The sequence below is a fragment of the Panthera onca genome, chromosome B3 (genome assembly GCF_046562875.1).
Source record: "Panthera onca isolate mPanOnc1 chromosome B3, mPanOnc1 haplotype 2, whole genome shotgun sequence".
NCBI lineage: Eukaryota > Metazoa > Chordata > Mammalia > Carnivora > Felidae > Panthera > Panthera onca.
The window spans coordinates 100,018,965-100,032,784 of NC_138344.1; the positions used below are offsets into that span (position 1 = coordinate 100,018,965).

Genomic DNA, 13,820 nt, shown 5'->3' on the forward strand with positions numbered 1-13,820 from the left:
TGGAATTATTTAAAGTTGCCCAAGGAAACACTGAAGGTGGCTGGTCCTCATACAATTAGATAGTAGATAATCAAGTCCAAAAACATGAATCATGAAAGAAAATCCAAATGTAACGTCACATTTTAATCATTTACTACTTATCTTCTTCTCTTATACAGAATAATTCACTTAAGAGCAGAAATATTGAAACTGAGAAAAAATACAAGATAAAATTTTCAAAACATTTTTCCAGGTAACTCTAGGTAAGTCACTATGAATAAATAGTATAATATTCTCAGTGAAGGAGAGTGGACCAGGATTTGAATGAGGATCCTTTTTTTTTTTTTTTAATATTTTATTTTTAATGTTTATTTATTTCTGAGACACAGACGTGAGCTGGGGAGGAGCAGAGAGAGAGGGAGACACAGAATCCAAAGCAGGCTGTATCTAGGCTCTGAGCTTCAGCAGAGAGCCTGATGTGGGGCTCGAACTCACAAACCTTGAGATCATGACCTGAGCCAAAATCAGATGCCTGAGCCACCCAGGCGCCCCTGAATAAGGATCCTTTTATCCACAACAGGATTATTTTATTTATTTATTTTAAATATTTTTTTTAACGTTTTATTTATTTTTGAGACAGGGAGAGACAGAGCATGAACAGGGGAGGGTCAGAGAGAGGGAGACACAGAATCTGAAACAGGCTCCAGGCTCTGAGCTGTCAGCACAGAGCCCGACGCGGGGCTCGAACTCACGGACCGCAAGATCGTGACCTGAGCCGAAGTCGGCCACCCAACTGGCTGAGCCACCCAGGCGCCCCTCAACAGGATTATTTTAGAATGGTGTATCATCTAGTTGAAGGAGTTACCACATTTGAAAAACAATGATCAAAGAACTCTAATAAAATTACAAAGAGAAGGAAACAAATTTAAATGAAGGCTTGTTCTGTGTTTACCTATACTGTATAGATAAGGAAATTGAGACTCTGAAATCTCTGATTTAAAAAAAAAAAAAATCACACAGCTATTAAGTGGTGGGATTAAAGATTAGAACCCAGACTGAATTCCTCTGTAACATTCCTAGAACATTAAATTCTGAAACTTTTCTTTGATTATTCAAAGATGCTTCATGATAGTATTTGTGACTAAAACTAAGTTTTCTAGTAGATTAGTAACAAATTGGTTTCCACTGGATACCACAGGTTAGGCAGATTTCTTACATATGACAACTTTAAAAGGCTCAACCCAGGGGCGCCTGGGTGGCTCAGTCGGTTAAGCGTCCGACTTCAGCTCAGGTCACGATCTCGCAGTCGGAGAGTTCGAGCCCCGCATCAGGCTCTGGGCTGATGGCTCAGAGCCTGGAGCCTGCTTCCGATTCTGTGTCTCTCTCTCTGCCCCTCCCCCGTTCATGCTGTGTCTCTCTCTGTCTCAAAAATAAATAAACGTTAAAAAAAAAATTAAAAAAAAATAAAATAAAAGGCTCAACCCGGAGAAGAAAAAAATTGATAAAATGGACTTCATCAAAATTAAGAACTTCTGCTCCTTGAAAGATACTGTTAAGAAAAGGAAATGACTACTGGTAGACTGGGAGGAAATACTGCAAAACACAGATCTGAAAAAGGACTTGTATCTAAAATACATAAAGAACTCATAAAACTCAATAACATTTGAATTATTCAAAACTCAAAATAATATTTTGTTTTAAAACAGGCAAAAGGTATGAAGACATTTCACTACAAAGATATACAGATGGCATAAACGCATGTGAAAAGCTCCCCATCATTAAGGAAATGTGATTTAAAATCATAAAGAGATACCCCTACATACTTATTAGACTGACTAAAATTAAGAAAAATATAAACAAAAGACCTGACAACACCAATGCTGGGGAAAGACTCAGAGCAATTGAACTCTCAAACTGTTTTCTTCCAGTTCTCATACAATACTGACAGGCATGCAAAATAATGTGGTCACTTTCGAAAAGATGGCAGTTTCTTATAAATTTAAGTATATGCTTAGCATACTACCCAGCAATCCCACTCCTCAGTAGTTATCCAAGAGAAATGAAAATATATGTTCATGCTAATGTTTACAGCAGCCCTATTCACAATCTCTCCAAACTGGAAATAACACAAATGCCCTTCAGCTGGTGAATGGATAAACTTGGTAAACATCCCTACAATAAACTACACAGAAATAGAAAAAACTGCTTTTACACTCATGACACATAGATGAATCTAAATGTACTATGCTAAAAAAAATTTTTACTTAGAAAAATTTTATATTATGCTAAGTGACAGAAACCAGACTCAAAGCTACATGCTCTGTGGCTCCATTTATAGGACATTCTAGTAAAGGCAAACTATCAGGGGTTTTCAGGAGTTGGGGTTAAGGGGATGGACTGATTGTAAAGGAATACAAGGAAACTTCTTGGAGTGCCAGATAAATCCTGTATCTTGACTACAGTAGTTTTACATGACTACATAGATTTGTTAAAACTCAGCACATTGTACTAAGAAGGATGAATGTTAAGGTAATGTAAATTGTACCTCAGTAAGATAAACATCAACAAAAAACTAATATAAATGCAATTATGCAAATAATTCATTACAAATGAATTATAATGGATATGAATTTGTAACCACAAATCCAGTGTAGAACATCATATCTCCATTTTAAAAAATCATTTAAAAATATTCCTTTAGAATATTCACTTACACAGGGCATATATACCATTTTGTAACATACCATAGCATTAGCATTATTGGTTTTTATTTCAGTAAAATAATTATTTAAATAAAAATACTGCATACATTCACTTTTTTCCAAAACCAATTTCATTAGTTTCTAAACGGGCTGAATGCTTTCATGTGCCAAGAAACAATTTTATATCATTCCTTTGTTATAACTGAATAAAAAAACATTGCTCTTATAAAAAGAATTAATTTACTACTGAAGACCTCATGGTTATAGATTTTTCAAATCTCTGTAATACCATCATCCACTTATTGGTCCATTTGACTTCAGAAATCTTAAGAAAACAGCAGTTAAATAGCTTTTATTACATTTTAAAGAGGTAGGTGTGTGTCTGGAATGATAGCTATTTTTCTCGTTTAGGGGGTGAGAACACAAAGCAGCCCCAAACTAAACTCTGAGGAGTACAATTCTCTGTTTTCAAAGCTGTAACCTATTAAATAGTCCAGATTACATTTAACTCCTTTTAAAAGCAGTTCCCTTCCTCCCCCCACTGCCCCCCCCCCGCCCCATTCTGTATATTCAGGGGCTCTCAATGCCAGAGAAAACAGCCCCTCTCATTTGTATAACACTAATAGTTTATAAACGCATTTTCGCACATATTATCTCTTTTAATTCTCACCAAGGCCTATGAGAAAGTGTTTTGTTTTTTTGTTTTTTGTTTTTTTAATTTCCATTTTGTAGACATCAAAACCCCCTTGGAAGGTCAGATTAGTTGTTCAAAAATCACACACACCAGGTTAAGTGGCAGGGGCAGAATGCTGTTTTGGTTTTTTTTTTAATTTTTTTTTTTTAACGTTTATTTATTTTTGAGACAGAGAGAGACAGAGCATGAACGGGGGAGGGTCAGAGAGAGGGAGACACAGAACCTGAAACAGGCTCCAGGCTCTGAGCTGTCAGCACAGAGCCCGATGCGGGGCTCGAACTCAGAGACCGCAAGATCATGACCTGAGCCGAAGTCGGCCGCCTAACCGACTGAGCCACCCAGGCGCCCCCAGAATGCTGTTTTTTATTACTCTGGTATCCATTAGCATCTGCTACAGTCTGAAGACAGCCAACATTATGGGAAAGCTATACCTAACAATGTCTAGTAATATTAGCAACACTTGATAGCCACAATGTATATTAAAGGAGAGTGAGTAAAGAACAGTTTAGTGACTACTAAACGTGGAATGAAATCCTGGATGGAAAAAACCAAAGGCCATTACTGGAACAAGAGGCAAATTTGAATAGAGATGCATATTAGACAATATGACTGAATCAATGTTTAATTCCCTGAATTCGATAACTGTAACATAATACGTGGAGAAAGTCCTTGTTCTTAGGTGATACATATTTTAAATATTCAGGAATGAAGGGTTCTGACATCTGCAACTTACTGAAAGTGATTCAAAAAAATGTATGTGTGTATAGAGAAATCAAATGGCAAGATGCTAACCGGTGACCTAGGTGAAGATTATACCGTACTCAGTTATTACTACTGAATTTATAAGATTGAAATTTCAAATGGTGTTGAAGATAAAAAGTAAAACATTAATATTCTCTAAGTTTTCTTAAATAGCTATTAGTCATCTCCAATGAGATCTTTTGTTAAGAAACTGAATTTAAAATACACATTATTTTTAGTGCCTCTGTAAGTTAACTCTAGTTGAATCAAACAGTATTGGTTCATTTAAAAAACAACAGGGTACAAAACATGGCAGCAAACAACACATAATATTTCTGAGGAACAGCTCATCCTTTTTTAATGCTATGGCAATTTTTAGTAAAATTTACATACTGTCCTTAATTTTAAGAAGCCTAACATCTGCTAAAAACAGATAAAACCCAATGTCCAATTCTTATGGATCATTAACAGTATTCCAAAAAGAGCAGACATGCTGTCAGATAGTACATACTTAGCCAAAATTCAATCCATTTCAATATATATGATTTTACCATTGAGTGTTTCTCCCATCCCATTCCAAAAGATTTTTTTAACAATTTTTTGTAATCTTAATATATTTCACAATAAATGCAGTGAAGTTGCACCATGTACATTATTTTATTTCCATGAATTCAACCATAAGCCCTCAGGGAAAAACACTGTGGATTTCAATAGCATGGACACCATTTCACTAATAAACATGCCTTCCCCAAGGAGCACTAAGCACAAGTATGAGAATGGAGCTGTCCAGTTAACACATGCCTTTCTCCCTGTGTGCATCTTGCCAAGCTTCACTCCTAGTATTTAAAGGATTCTTGTGCAACAGATCCCACAATGTAGGCCAACTCTTCACCTGGTGCTCAACTAAAGAAATTTATTTTTAAAGTTTCTGAAGGAAAAACTAGCTACTTTGTACTTCTAGGAGACAATAAACGTATGACATAATTCACAACCACTTTAAGAGATTTTCAAAGGTTATTTTAAATAAAATCTATTTTTTTGTCACATGTACTAACTTCACAACTTAACTCCATCTGAACATGCAACTCCAACATAAATGTACACTATTATTCACACCAAGAACATAACACACTTCAATGCAAGGAGGACTTCTTTCTAAAGGCTACATTCAGAAACATTCCTTAAACTTTCTAGGTCAACTCCATATATTTCTTTTTAGTTATTCCTGAGTCCACCAATTTGTACTTTCTTTCTCTAGATTTTTAACCTGATCTAACCGCACTTCTACATTCTTCCTACTCATAGACTCACAGCAAAAAGAAACTCAGAAATCACAATCTAGGGGTGTCTGGGTGGCTCAGTCGGTTTAGCATCGGACTCTTGATCTTGACCTCAGCTCAGGTCATGCTCTTTCAGTTCGTGAGTTCGAGTCCCGTGAACTCACAAACTTGTAGACAGAAATTCAGAAAAGAAAAAAAAAAAGTTCAGAAAAGACATTTATAAAGTGATGCTGAAACACAGTGAAACAAAGCAGCTCTTTGGCATTTAGAATCCTCAATACTAAGTTCTGAGTACTACTGAGTAGAACAGTTTTAGTATTTCTTGATCTGCAGAGGAACATAAGGGAATCCCATAAAATTGGGCCTCTTCCTTACAAAACTTAGTTTTGAATACAATTAGCTTATCATTTTATTCTGATGTCTTATTTTTATAATTCTTATCCCTGATGTTCTTTATATTAACTCTACTTTTTTGTTTTGTAAGTTGTATTTACTTAAGTAATGTCTACACCCAACATGGGGCTCAAATTCACAACCTTGAGATCAACAATCACATGCTCTTCTGACTGAGCCAGTCAGGGACCCCTTATTAACTCTTGACTTTAAAATAAAAAACACTCTACAGGTTTGAAAACTATTTTTAACAAAAAGTACAATAAATTTTTAAAATTCTATTTGAAGCTTTCAACCTGGATTTTTAAAAAATAATAAGGTAAAAATAACAATTTTTCATTTTCAGAATAAGGTATAAACATTGAGGGGACCACTGTGGAGATTATGTCTCTAAATCAGCCTAAACTAAGTAATAGATAGAAAAAGTTTTCTGTGACATCAGGATATAATTCTCTAAAGCCCGCTTCTTCATAGCATACACTCTTTATTTTCTTTTAAAAGGTCAGTGCAGAATAAGTTTTACACTAAGATTTAAAGAAGCTTTTCAGATCTTTGAATCAAAGTCAGACATCAAAAAATCATAGTTTAATGACCTTAACTTAGGTGCGAAAGTTCTTTATAAAATTCCAACCATGTCGGGGCACCTGGGTGGCTCCGTCGGTTAAGCAGCGACTCTTGGTTTTAGTTCAGGTCATGATCTCGGGGTTCATGTGTTCAAGCCCCATGTCAGGCTCTACAGTGACAATGTGGGGCCTGTTTGGGATTCTCTCTGCCTCTCCCCCAGTCTCTCTCAAAATAAATAAACTTAAATAAATAAATAAAATAATGTTGCCAATACTACTAAGGAAGCATTATTTAGTTTTTTTAGCTTGCTTAATTGAAGTACCTAAGTTTGGGCTGAACACTATACCTTCACAATAAGGCTGACCTTGTTGTGTCATGATCTGTTTCTGATCACAGACCTCTTTGAGAATCTAATGAAAGTTAAAAAGCCTCTTCTAGGGGTGCCTGAGTGGCTCAGTTCGTTAAGCATCTGACTTCCGCTCAGGTCATGATCTTGCGGTCCGTGAGTTCAAGCCCCGCATCGGGCTCTGTGCTGACAGCTCAGAGCCTGGAGCCTGCTTCAAATTCTGTGTCTCCCTCTCTGTCTGCCCCTCACCTGCTCGTGCTTTGTCTCTCTCTCTCTTCCAAAAATAAATAAACATTAAAAAAATATAAAAAAAATAAAAAGCCTCTTCTCAAAATACTCCATGTGCACATACATACAAATTTTTATTATTTTTTTAAAAAATATTTATTTATTTAAATAATCTCTACACCCAGCATGGGGCTTGAACCCACGACCCCAAGATCAAGAGTCACACGCTCTTCAGACTGAACCAGACAGGAGCCCCACATACAGAATTTTAATACAATTTTGAAGGGAGGAGTCATCATACAATGTATCAATCCATAGAAATAATTGTTATCACTGGTTACACAGGAAGAAATCCTTAAAACTTAATCCTTCTGGTATTCATACAGATTCTGATGAGAGTAAGAAGAACACCAGACAGGCATCTGGGATCTGAAGACGTTGGTGAAAGCTGCAATACGTTCTGTTCTATGGTACCATCACTTCCAAAGCCATAGAAGTCGGATTCTGGTAAATGTCCATCTCTGCTCAGCAATGCCAAGACTCATGACCCTGTGCCATATCCACCTCTTATCATCTAGATTCTGCAAGCTGCTTTCATCTACTGTAGCTGCTGACAAGTCCACCCAGTCCACCCTTTAAAACCTTCAGGGGCACAATGTTTCAAAAGGCAAGCCACAGCAGTTTTAAGCAACTCTGAAGAAAGTTCCTTTTTAATTTGACTAACCTGGTTTGCAAATTTTAGATCCTGCCCTACTGAATTTCTCCTCTTCTCAGTACCAGTAGGTAACAAAATAGTTTACCATTCAAAGAATCTAATCCTAAAACCAGGAGCAAAAAATCATTTAGCTCTACTTTTACCAAACAGATAAGTCAGAATAATGATGAAAAGCACTTTCTATTTGGAAGTCAAAATGTAACAGATCAGTACTGGTTCAGTTCAAGAAAAATGAAAGGTTTCCACGGACACAGCATTTCCTACTTTGCTGGGCTTCTTTCACTGCGTAAAAAATTAAAAAGTATCAACATGAAAAGATTCAGATTATAGTCAATATTAACATCAGTTCTGTCTGCAAATAGTTTATTCTCTATATTTCTATTTACGTCTGTGATTCTGCAATAAACAGTTCTAATCAATGCAATATAAATATAGAAGTCATTATTTATTCATCAGAAAAAGACTGGCTTTCAAGAACTGTAAGCTGTCTCAGTCACCTTCAACAGCTCCTTTTTCATAATAAGAAACATCTCTTATTGAAACCAGTGTATTAATAAGGTCCACTGATCATATATAAGCAATCTGATACAAATGCTTGTTTCCTTTGAAAACAAAGGAAACACTAATAATTATATTTGTTATTTTCTTCCTTAAATTATCCCACACTAGTGCTGGACAAAAAAGATTCACAAGTATTTTACAAACAGTGATTGGTGCAGTCAATCAGATAGGAAAATGTTAACCAACAGTTAATTGGATTAACACTAGGGCAAAAATCTCACTTTTAAAGGACTACCCAGGGGGGCTCGCTTTCCTGGGCTCTGTCTCAGCCCAACAATGCACAGTCCTAAGTAAGAGTCTACCTGGTAAGGAGCTTCTTTTGGGTCCTTCAGTAATTAAACTTCCTGCAGATATACAAAGAACGTCCACTTAAATGAATTTTGGCCTTATTTTGCAAATTCCATTGGGGCACTATTTCCCTAAATTTACAGGGTAGGTATACAACAATCCCTGAGTTAAGAAATATGTTTCCTGATAAATAACCACTTCTCTAATTTTCCAGAGTGGCTTGAAGAATAAATGCTGTGTTTAAATAAAGACACCCCCCCCCCCCCCCAGAAAGGCAGTGCCACACCTCACCTTATCAGAACTGCAAGACATACAAAAGGCATGTTAAACTCAGGAAGTCGGACCTCTGAGCATTTCTCTTGTGATAAAATCATCTATACAAACATTTCAGTTGATTTTTAAAACTGAAAATTCCATCAGAAGCAAAATATGCACAGCAGAATTTTCTTACAGTCCATATTGTTGGATACCCTATTATTTCAACCTTGTCAGTTGTAAATCAATGTGGTATATACATTTGTACCCAAGCAAATACTGAGTCCCGAATTAGTTTAATTATGCCTGTTTTTTAAGCACAAAATTATTTTATGAGCTTGTTAATATACAACTGGACACTCGAAATAGCTTATTTAAAGCAGGACTACAGATAGTCAAACACTGCCCCACCCCTCGTAAGAGTGGATGACTGGAACATTTTAATACACTCCATCACGTAGCAGCACAGCTATAAGAACCTTCATACTGGCACCAGAAGTTACACATTTTCCAGTACAGTTTATACTTCAAAGAATTTCTACATCATCCTCAATACCAGATGTCGCCAACATTCAGGTACACTGAAGGCAAGTTATTGATAACCATAACTTGATAACCCTGTTAACGTCCCCCTTTCAACATAAACTTGCGCACTTCTCTCATTTCTTTCAACGTGAAGTCGCTGAATGCAAAGAAACAGAGTGTTTTCGCAATTTTAACTGTTTACGCAATTAAGTTTATTAATTGGAAGGCTGGAATCACTACATTATGAAATTTTCAAACAGAAACGACGTAAAACAAGATACAAAGGTGAAAAAGTCTGTTTCCTTAAACACTGAAAGACCTTTGAGTTTTGCAAAGTATTTGCGGGATTCCAAGCAGGATTTCCAAAATCCACCCCTCCCCCAGCCGCCTCCCCCTCCCCGCAGCCTCAGTCTGGAGGTCGTTATCCTCACGCGGCTGGGATGCTACTCACCGAGTTTTTCCACCAACTTGAGCATCACCCCTCCAATGTGCACTTCCCCGGTCACTCTTAGGGTGACATCGCGGTTCAGGTCCGTCACATGGACGCTCAGTTCCCACGTCCCATCGGCGTAGCAGCCATCTGGCATCCTTATCCCGTCCAGAGCCATGGCTCCTTCCTGCGAGCACGGAGGAAATGGCTCTCGTAAGCGTCACTCCCCCAAAGGAAGGCAAGTCCCACCGAATTCGCAGGGTCCGCCGCGGAGCGGGAGAAGGCGGAGGCCCCGAGGGTTTCCGCACGGCCTCGGGAGCGCGGCGGCGGGGCGGGAGCGCGGGCGGGATAGTGCGCCCCGCGCCCTTCCCGGCGGCCGCCCGCGCTCCCGCCCGGCGGCGGCCCTCGGCCGGACTCGGCGCCGCCCGCCCGCCCCGCGCGGCCCCAGCCTAGCGGCCCTCGCCTAGCGGACCGCGGCGGGCTTCACCTGCCGTACTGCCGGCCGCGCCGCGGCGCGGGGCGACGCCGCCCGCCGGCCCCACGTCCCTCCTCCCCGCCCGCTCTCCCCCTCGGGTCCCCGCCGGGGTCCCGGCCCCTCTCACCGCGCGCTCCTCGCGCTCCCGGCCCGGGGCTCGCGCGGCAACAGGCGCGGGGGGCGGCGGCTCGAGGGGGCGGCGGCGCCCGGACCCCCTCCTCAGCCGGCGAAGCGCTGCCTCCCGGCTGGAGCGACTAATGGAGTCCTGTCGTCGCGGCCCCTAGCCTCCCTCCCAGCGCTCCACCCCTCTCTCCCCGCCCCCTCAGTCGGACGGCTCGGGCTGGGCGCGCCTGCTCCCTCCTCCTCCGCCCGGACGAGCAGTCGCGAGCGGGCCGGACCGCCTCGCCCCCTCCCCCACTGTCCCCCGCGGCCGCGCCGCGGGCTAGGGGCCGCGCGGACTCCCGGGCTGGGGCGGGGTGAGGGCGGGGCGGCGCGCGCGGTGGTGGGGGGAGCCGAGCGGGGGAGGCGGGGGGCGCCCGCGGCGCAGCAATCTCAGCCCCGCCGTGCCGCTGCCCTTTTATGGAAATGAAGGACCGGGAGTAGGGATTGAATCCAACATCCGGGCTCTCGGCGGCGGGACCTGAGGAGGGGGAGCGAGGGGAGCGCGGGCGGCCTCCCGCGGGGGCGCGGTGGGCGGCAGGGCGCTGCGTTCCGCGCTCGGGCCTCGGGCTTGGCCGGGGCCCGTGGCGGTGGGTGTCTGCGCGTCCAGCGGGAGAAGTGGGCTTGTCCGTGAGAAACGGCCACAGGAAATTCCCAGGGCAAGGTCGTGTGGAGGGAACAAAGTCCCCCGCCCCCTCCCCACGCCTGGAGCCGGTCCCGAAGTCTCGGGGCGGGAAGAGGTGCCACCCTCCGGGAGCTGGAGAGAGGGGTTTGGGAAGTGAAAACTTTAGGAAGTAAATGGCCAAGCTAGCTGCATGAACATCCCACAAAAGAATGAGAAAACCCGGAGGGAGGCGAACCACAAAAACTGCTTTGCAAGCAATGTCCGGCACAATCAGCAACTCCTACTGGACTCCCAAGAGTTTGCGCTGTTAACCCGTTCGCAAGCTCCAGCCAGAAGCGAGTCAAATACCCTTACGATGGTCATTGGGGGGCGGGGGGCGGGGGGGATGCAGTACTTTCAGAAACTTTCCCCAGCTGCTCCAGCTTTTTGTATTTCTGGATCTTTATACGCAGCTTAGAAGTAACAGTCTAAGTCTTTTAGATGGCTAAACATCTTCTACCCCACCCTCGGCCACACCTTGAAAGAATTTTAATGGCTCAGGAACGGTGCCAGCAGGTTCAGGGAAGAACTAGAGAACTTTACCTGTTGAGACTGACTAGTGATAGAAAAAGGTCCCCTCCTGCGTCATACTCTACTTCCAGTTCCCCAATTTACTGTTGCATTCAATTCAGAAACATCCATTCAGGAACCTGCCTTGTTGGCAAACGCGTGCCTTGAAAAATTCAGGTCAGGAAGACACAGCTGAGGTATCTCAGGGCCCATAAAAGACCCCAGTTTTTAATTACTTTGAAGAGGAACCTACTAGGCAAATAACCCTTTCGTTCATCAACGCAATTGGGAAACGAGGTTAGAGGCTTCAAGAAAAGGGTGGGACCCGTGAAAGCGAGAAAGGAAAGCAACGAAATTCAGATGCCAGAGGTTTGGCATAAAAAATAGGGAAAACCACTACAGTATTTTCAGCTAGTCATCATGGAGAAATTGATGCCTCAAGTCGGTAGTCTCTCCACTCTCCCAATTATTTCTACTCATGGAGGGAGGTTCCAGACAATTCTCTTGGAAAGCAATATGAATGTCCAGAGAGGAGGGAATATTTGGGTAAATTATGGTGTTGAAAATATACAGGAAAACGTTAATAAAATAGGGAATTACTTGTTAGGGTGAAAAAAACCTGTACATGTGGCTGTAACATCACACGCTTATCTATTCTCAAATATTCAGAGAAAAAAGACTGGAAGGAAATACACCAGGATGTTAAGAAGCTGTCTGGGTGTTGAGATCAGGGGAGATTTTTTTCTTCGTCATTTTCTAAGACCCCAAAGCTTTGCATTCAGAACTTTTCTATCACTACCTTAAATTTCATCCAGCATCTCAATTTCTCTGTGCATGCCATTACATTCACAATGATGGAATAGGTACTGGACTCACAGCAGGATTGTCAGGGGTTTCCTTTTGTGTTTTTTAATGTCCCCAAATAAAACATGAGTTCTTTGAGAGCAGGGACTTCAAATTCTTTGCATTGCCCACAAATTTAGCTTGAAAACGAAGGAAATGGAAAACATGCTGGCATCAAATCAATACAAACATCAAAGGAAGTGTAGGCGGTGGAGAAATCTCATTATCAGAGAAATCCTGGCTTTTACATTTTAGGTGTTTGTTTATTTCCACACCTTATCTTAAAAATATTTGGGGAAAGGTATAAGGATGCAAGAACTATGAGATAGCATGCATTATGAATGGCACAAAATGAGGGAGAGGGAGGGAGCAGGTGGAAAATGGAAGGATAGAGATTTATAATGGAGCCAGGAATGAGACTAAGAATTGTACCTTAAGGACTTTTGTAAGTGTTCCAGAAAGTTCCAAATAACTACTGCTTCTCAAATACGCCTTTACAGAACCAAAAATATCCATGTCCTTTCTGAATGTTCCCTTTCCTTCAGACAGATTGGTCGAAGCTGTCATGTCTCAGAAACCCGTTTAACACTCAGTTTCCACATTCTCGTTCTTTTCTCACTCTCCAGTGAGTTACTTTCTGAACAACCTCCCACCACAGTGTCTATTGCTCTGACTACTGCATGCTTCTGTGAACGTTCCCTACATTTAGTGACAGAGGAGGATGGTTAATGCTGTAAATAACAACTCCATTTCTTAACATGTGAAATTACTTAATTATAGCGTGACAAGAGACTTTTCTTTTAGACGTTTTCTTCAGAAAACCAGTAGTGTATATTTGAGCAGTATACAGCACAGGAAGGCAGTGACCCCGTGTTAAGTACCATTGGAGGAATAATTAGATTAGGATGGGTGCAGCTGGTCTCTTCCGGCCTTCTTTTTGAGTATTTCAAGCTGGCGCATGTTTTGAAGATGAAAGAGTCAGACTCCAATTGCTGAAACTGGGAATTTTTTTTCCAGTGTATCAAGTGAGACTTTCAAGTGCATTTCTTCAATGTTTACTTCTACCTAATGTTTTCCACTGTATTCATGTGTGGAATCTTATCTGAAATCCCCCACTAGAAGCCCTAAGACAATGCAATACTTGTGGTACTTACATCATGCTGAAAAGTAGCCGAGAACTCCAGTGTTTGGAAGAACAGCCCAAGCACTGAAAGCAGCAATATCCAAATAAGGTACCAAGCACTGGTCTTAGATTTAGACCAAATGATACCTCACAGATCTGCCGTCAAATGCAGCCCTCAGACTTGGTAATCCACAGGCTGACTTCAGCTTTTTCTCTGAAACTACTTAAACTGTGCTTTATATTTCTAAAAGGTTAACACAAAATATATCTACTGGGCTTGAAAGAATGAGAGGTTGGGTGATAGGAAAAACTAAGAGAAGGTTTGTGTGAGTATGAATGTGTAAG

General features: G+C 41.3%; 1 protein-coding gene and 1 long non-coding RNA gene across 8 annotated transcripts in view; one reads left to right on the top strand and one right to left on the bottom strand.

Annotated features, from left to right (window-relative positions):
* Window positions 1-8,733, top strand: part of LOC132669867 (uncharacterized) — a 171,358-nt gene extending 162,625 nt beyond the window's left edge. Inside the window, exons 3-4 of one of the 2 annotated variants that reach the window (XR_013556114.2) lie at window positions 159-242; window positions 7,314-8,733. This is a non-coding gene — a long non-coding RNA (uncharacterized LOC132669867). The remainder of the gene's footprint in view (window positions 1-158; window positions 243-7,313) is intronic. The other variant, XR_013556115.2, reaches the window with a different exon arrangement.
* FERMT2 (FERM domain containing kindlin 2) overlaps window positions 1-10,467 on the bottom strand; it is an 84,549-nt gene extending 74,082 nt beyond the window's left edge. For 2 of the 6 annotated variants that reach the window (XM_060619871.3, XM_060619870.3), the window contains exons 1-2: window positions 10,304-10,464; window positions 9,723-9,888 (exon numbers count right to left, since the gene is read on the bottom strand). In XM_060619871.3, coding sequence (XP_060475854.1) covers window positions 9,723-9,879 — 157 coding nt within the window. In that variant the 5' untranslated portion in view covers window positions 9,880-9,888; window positions 10,304-10,464. Of the gene's footprint in view, window positions 1-9,722; window positions 9,889-10,303 lie in introns of all 6 variants that reach the window. The other 4 variants (XM_060619867.3, XM_060619868.3, XM_060619869.3 and 1 more) reach the window with 4 other exon arrangements.
* Between the last annotated feature and the right edge of the window lie 3,353 nt (window positions 10,468-13,820).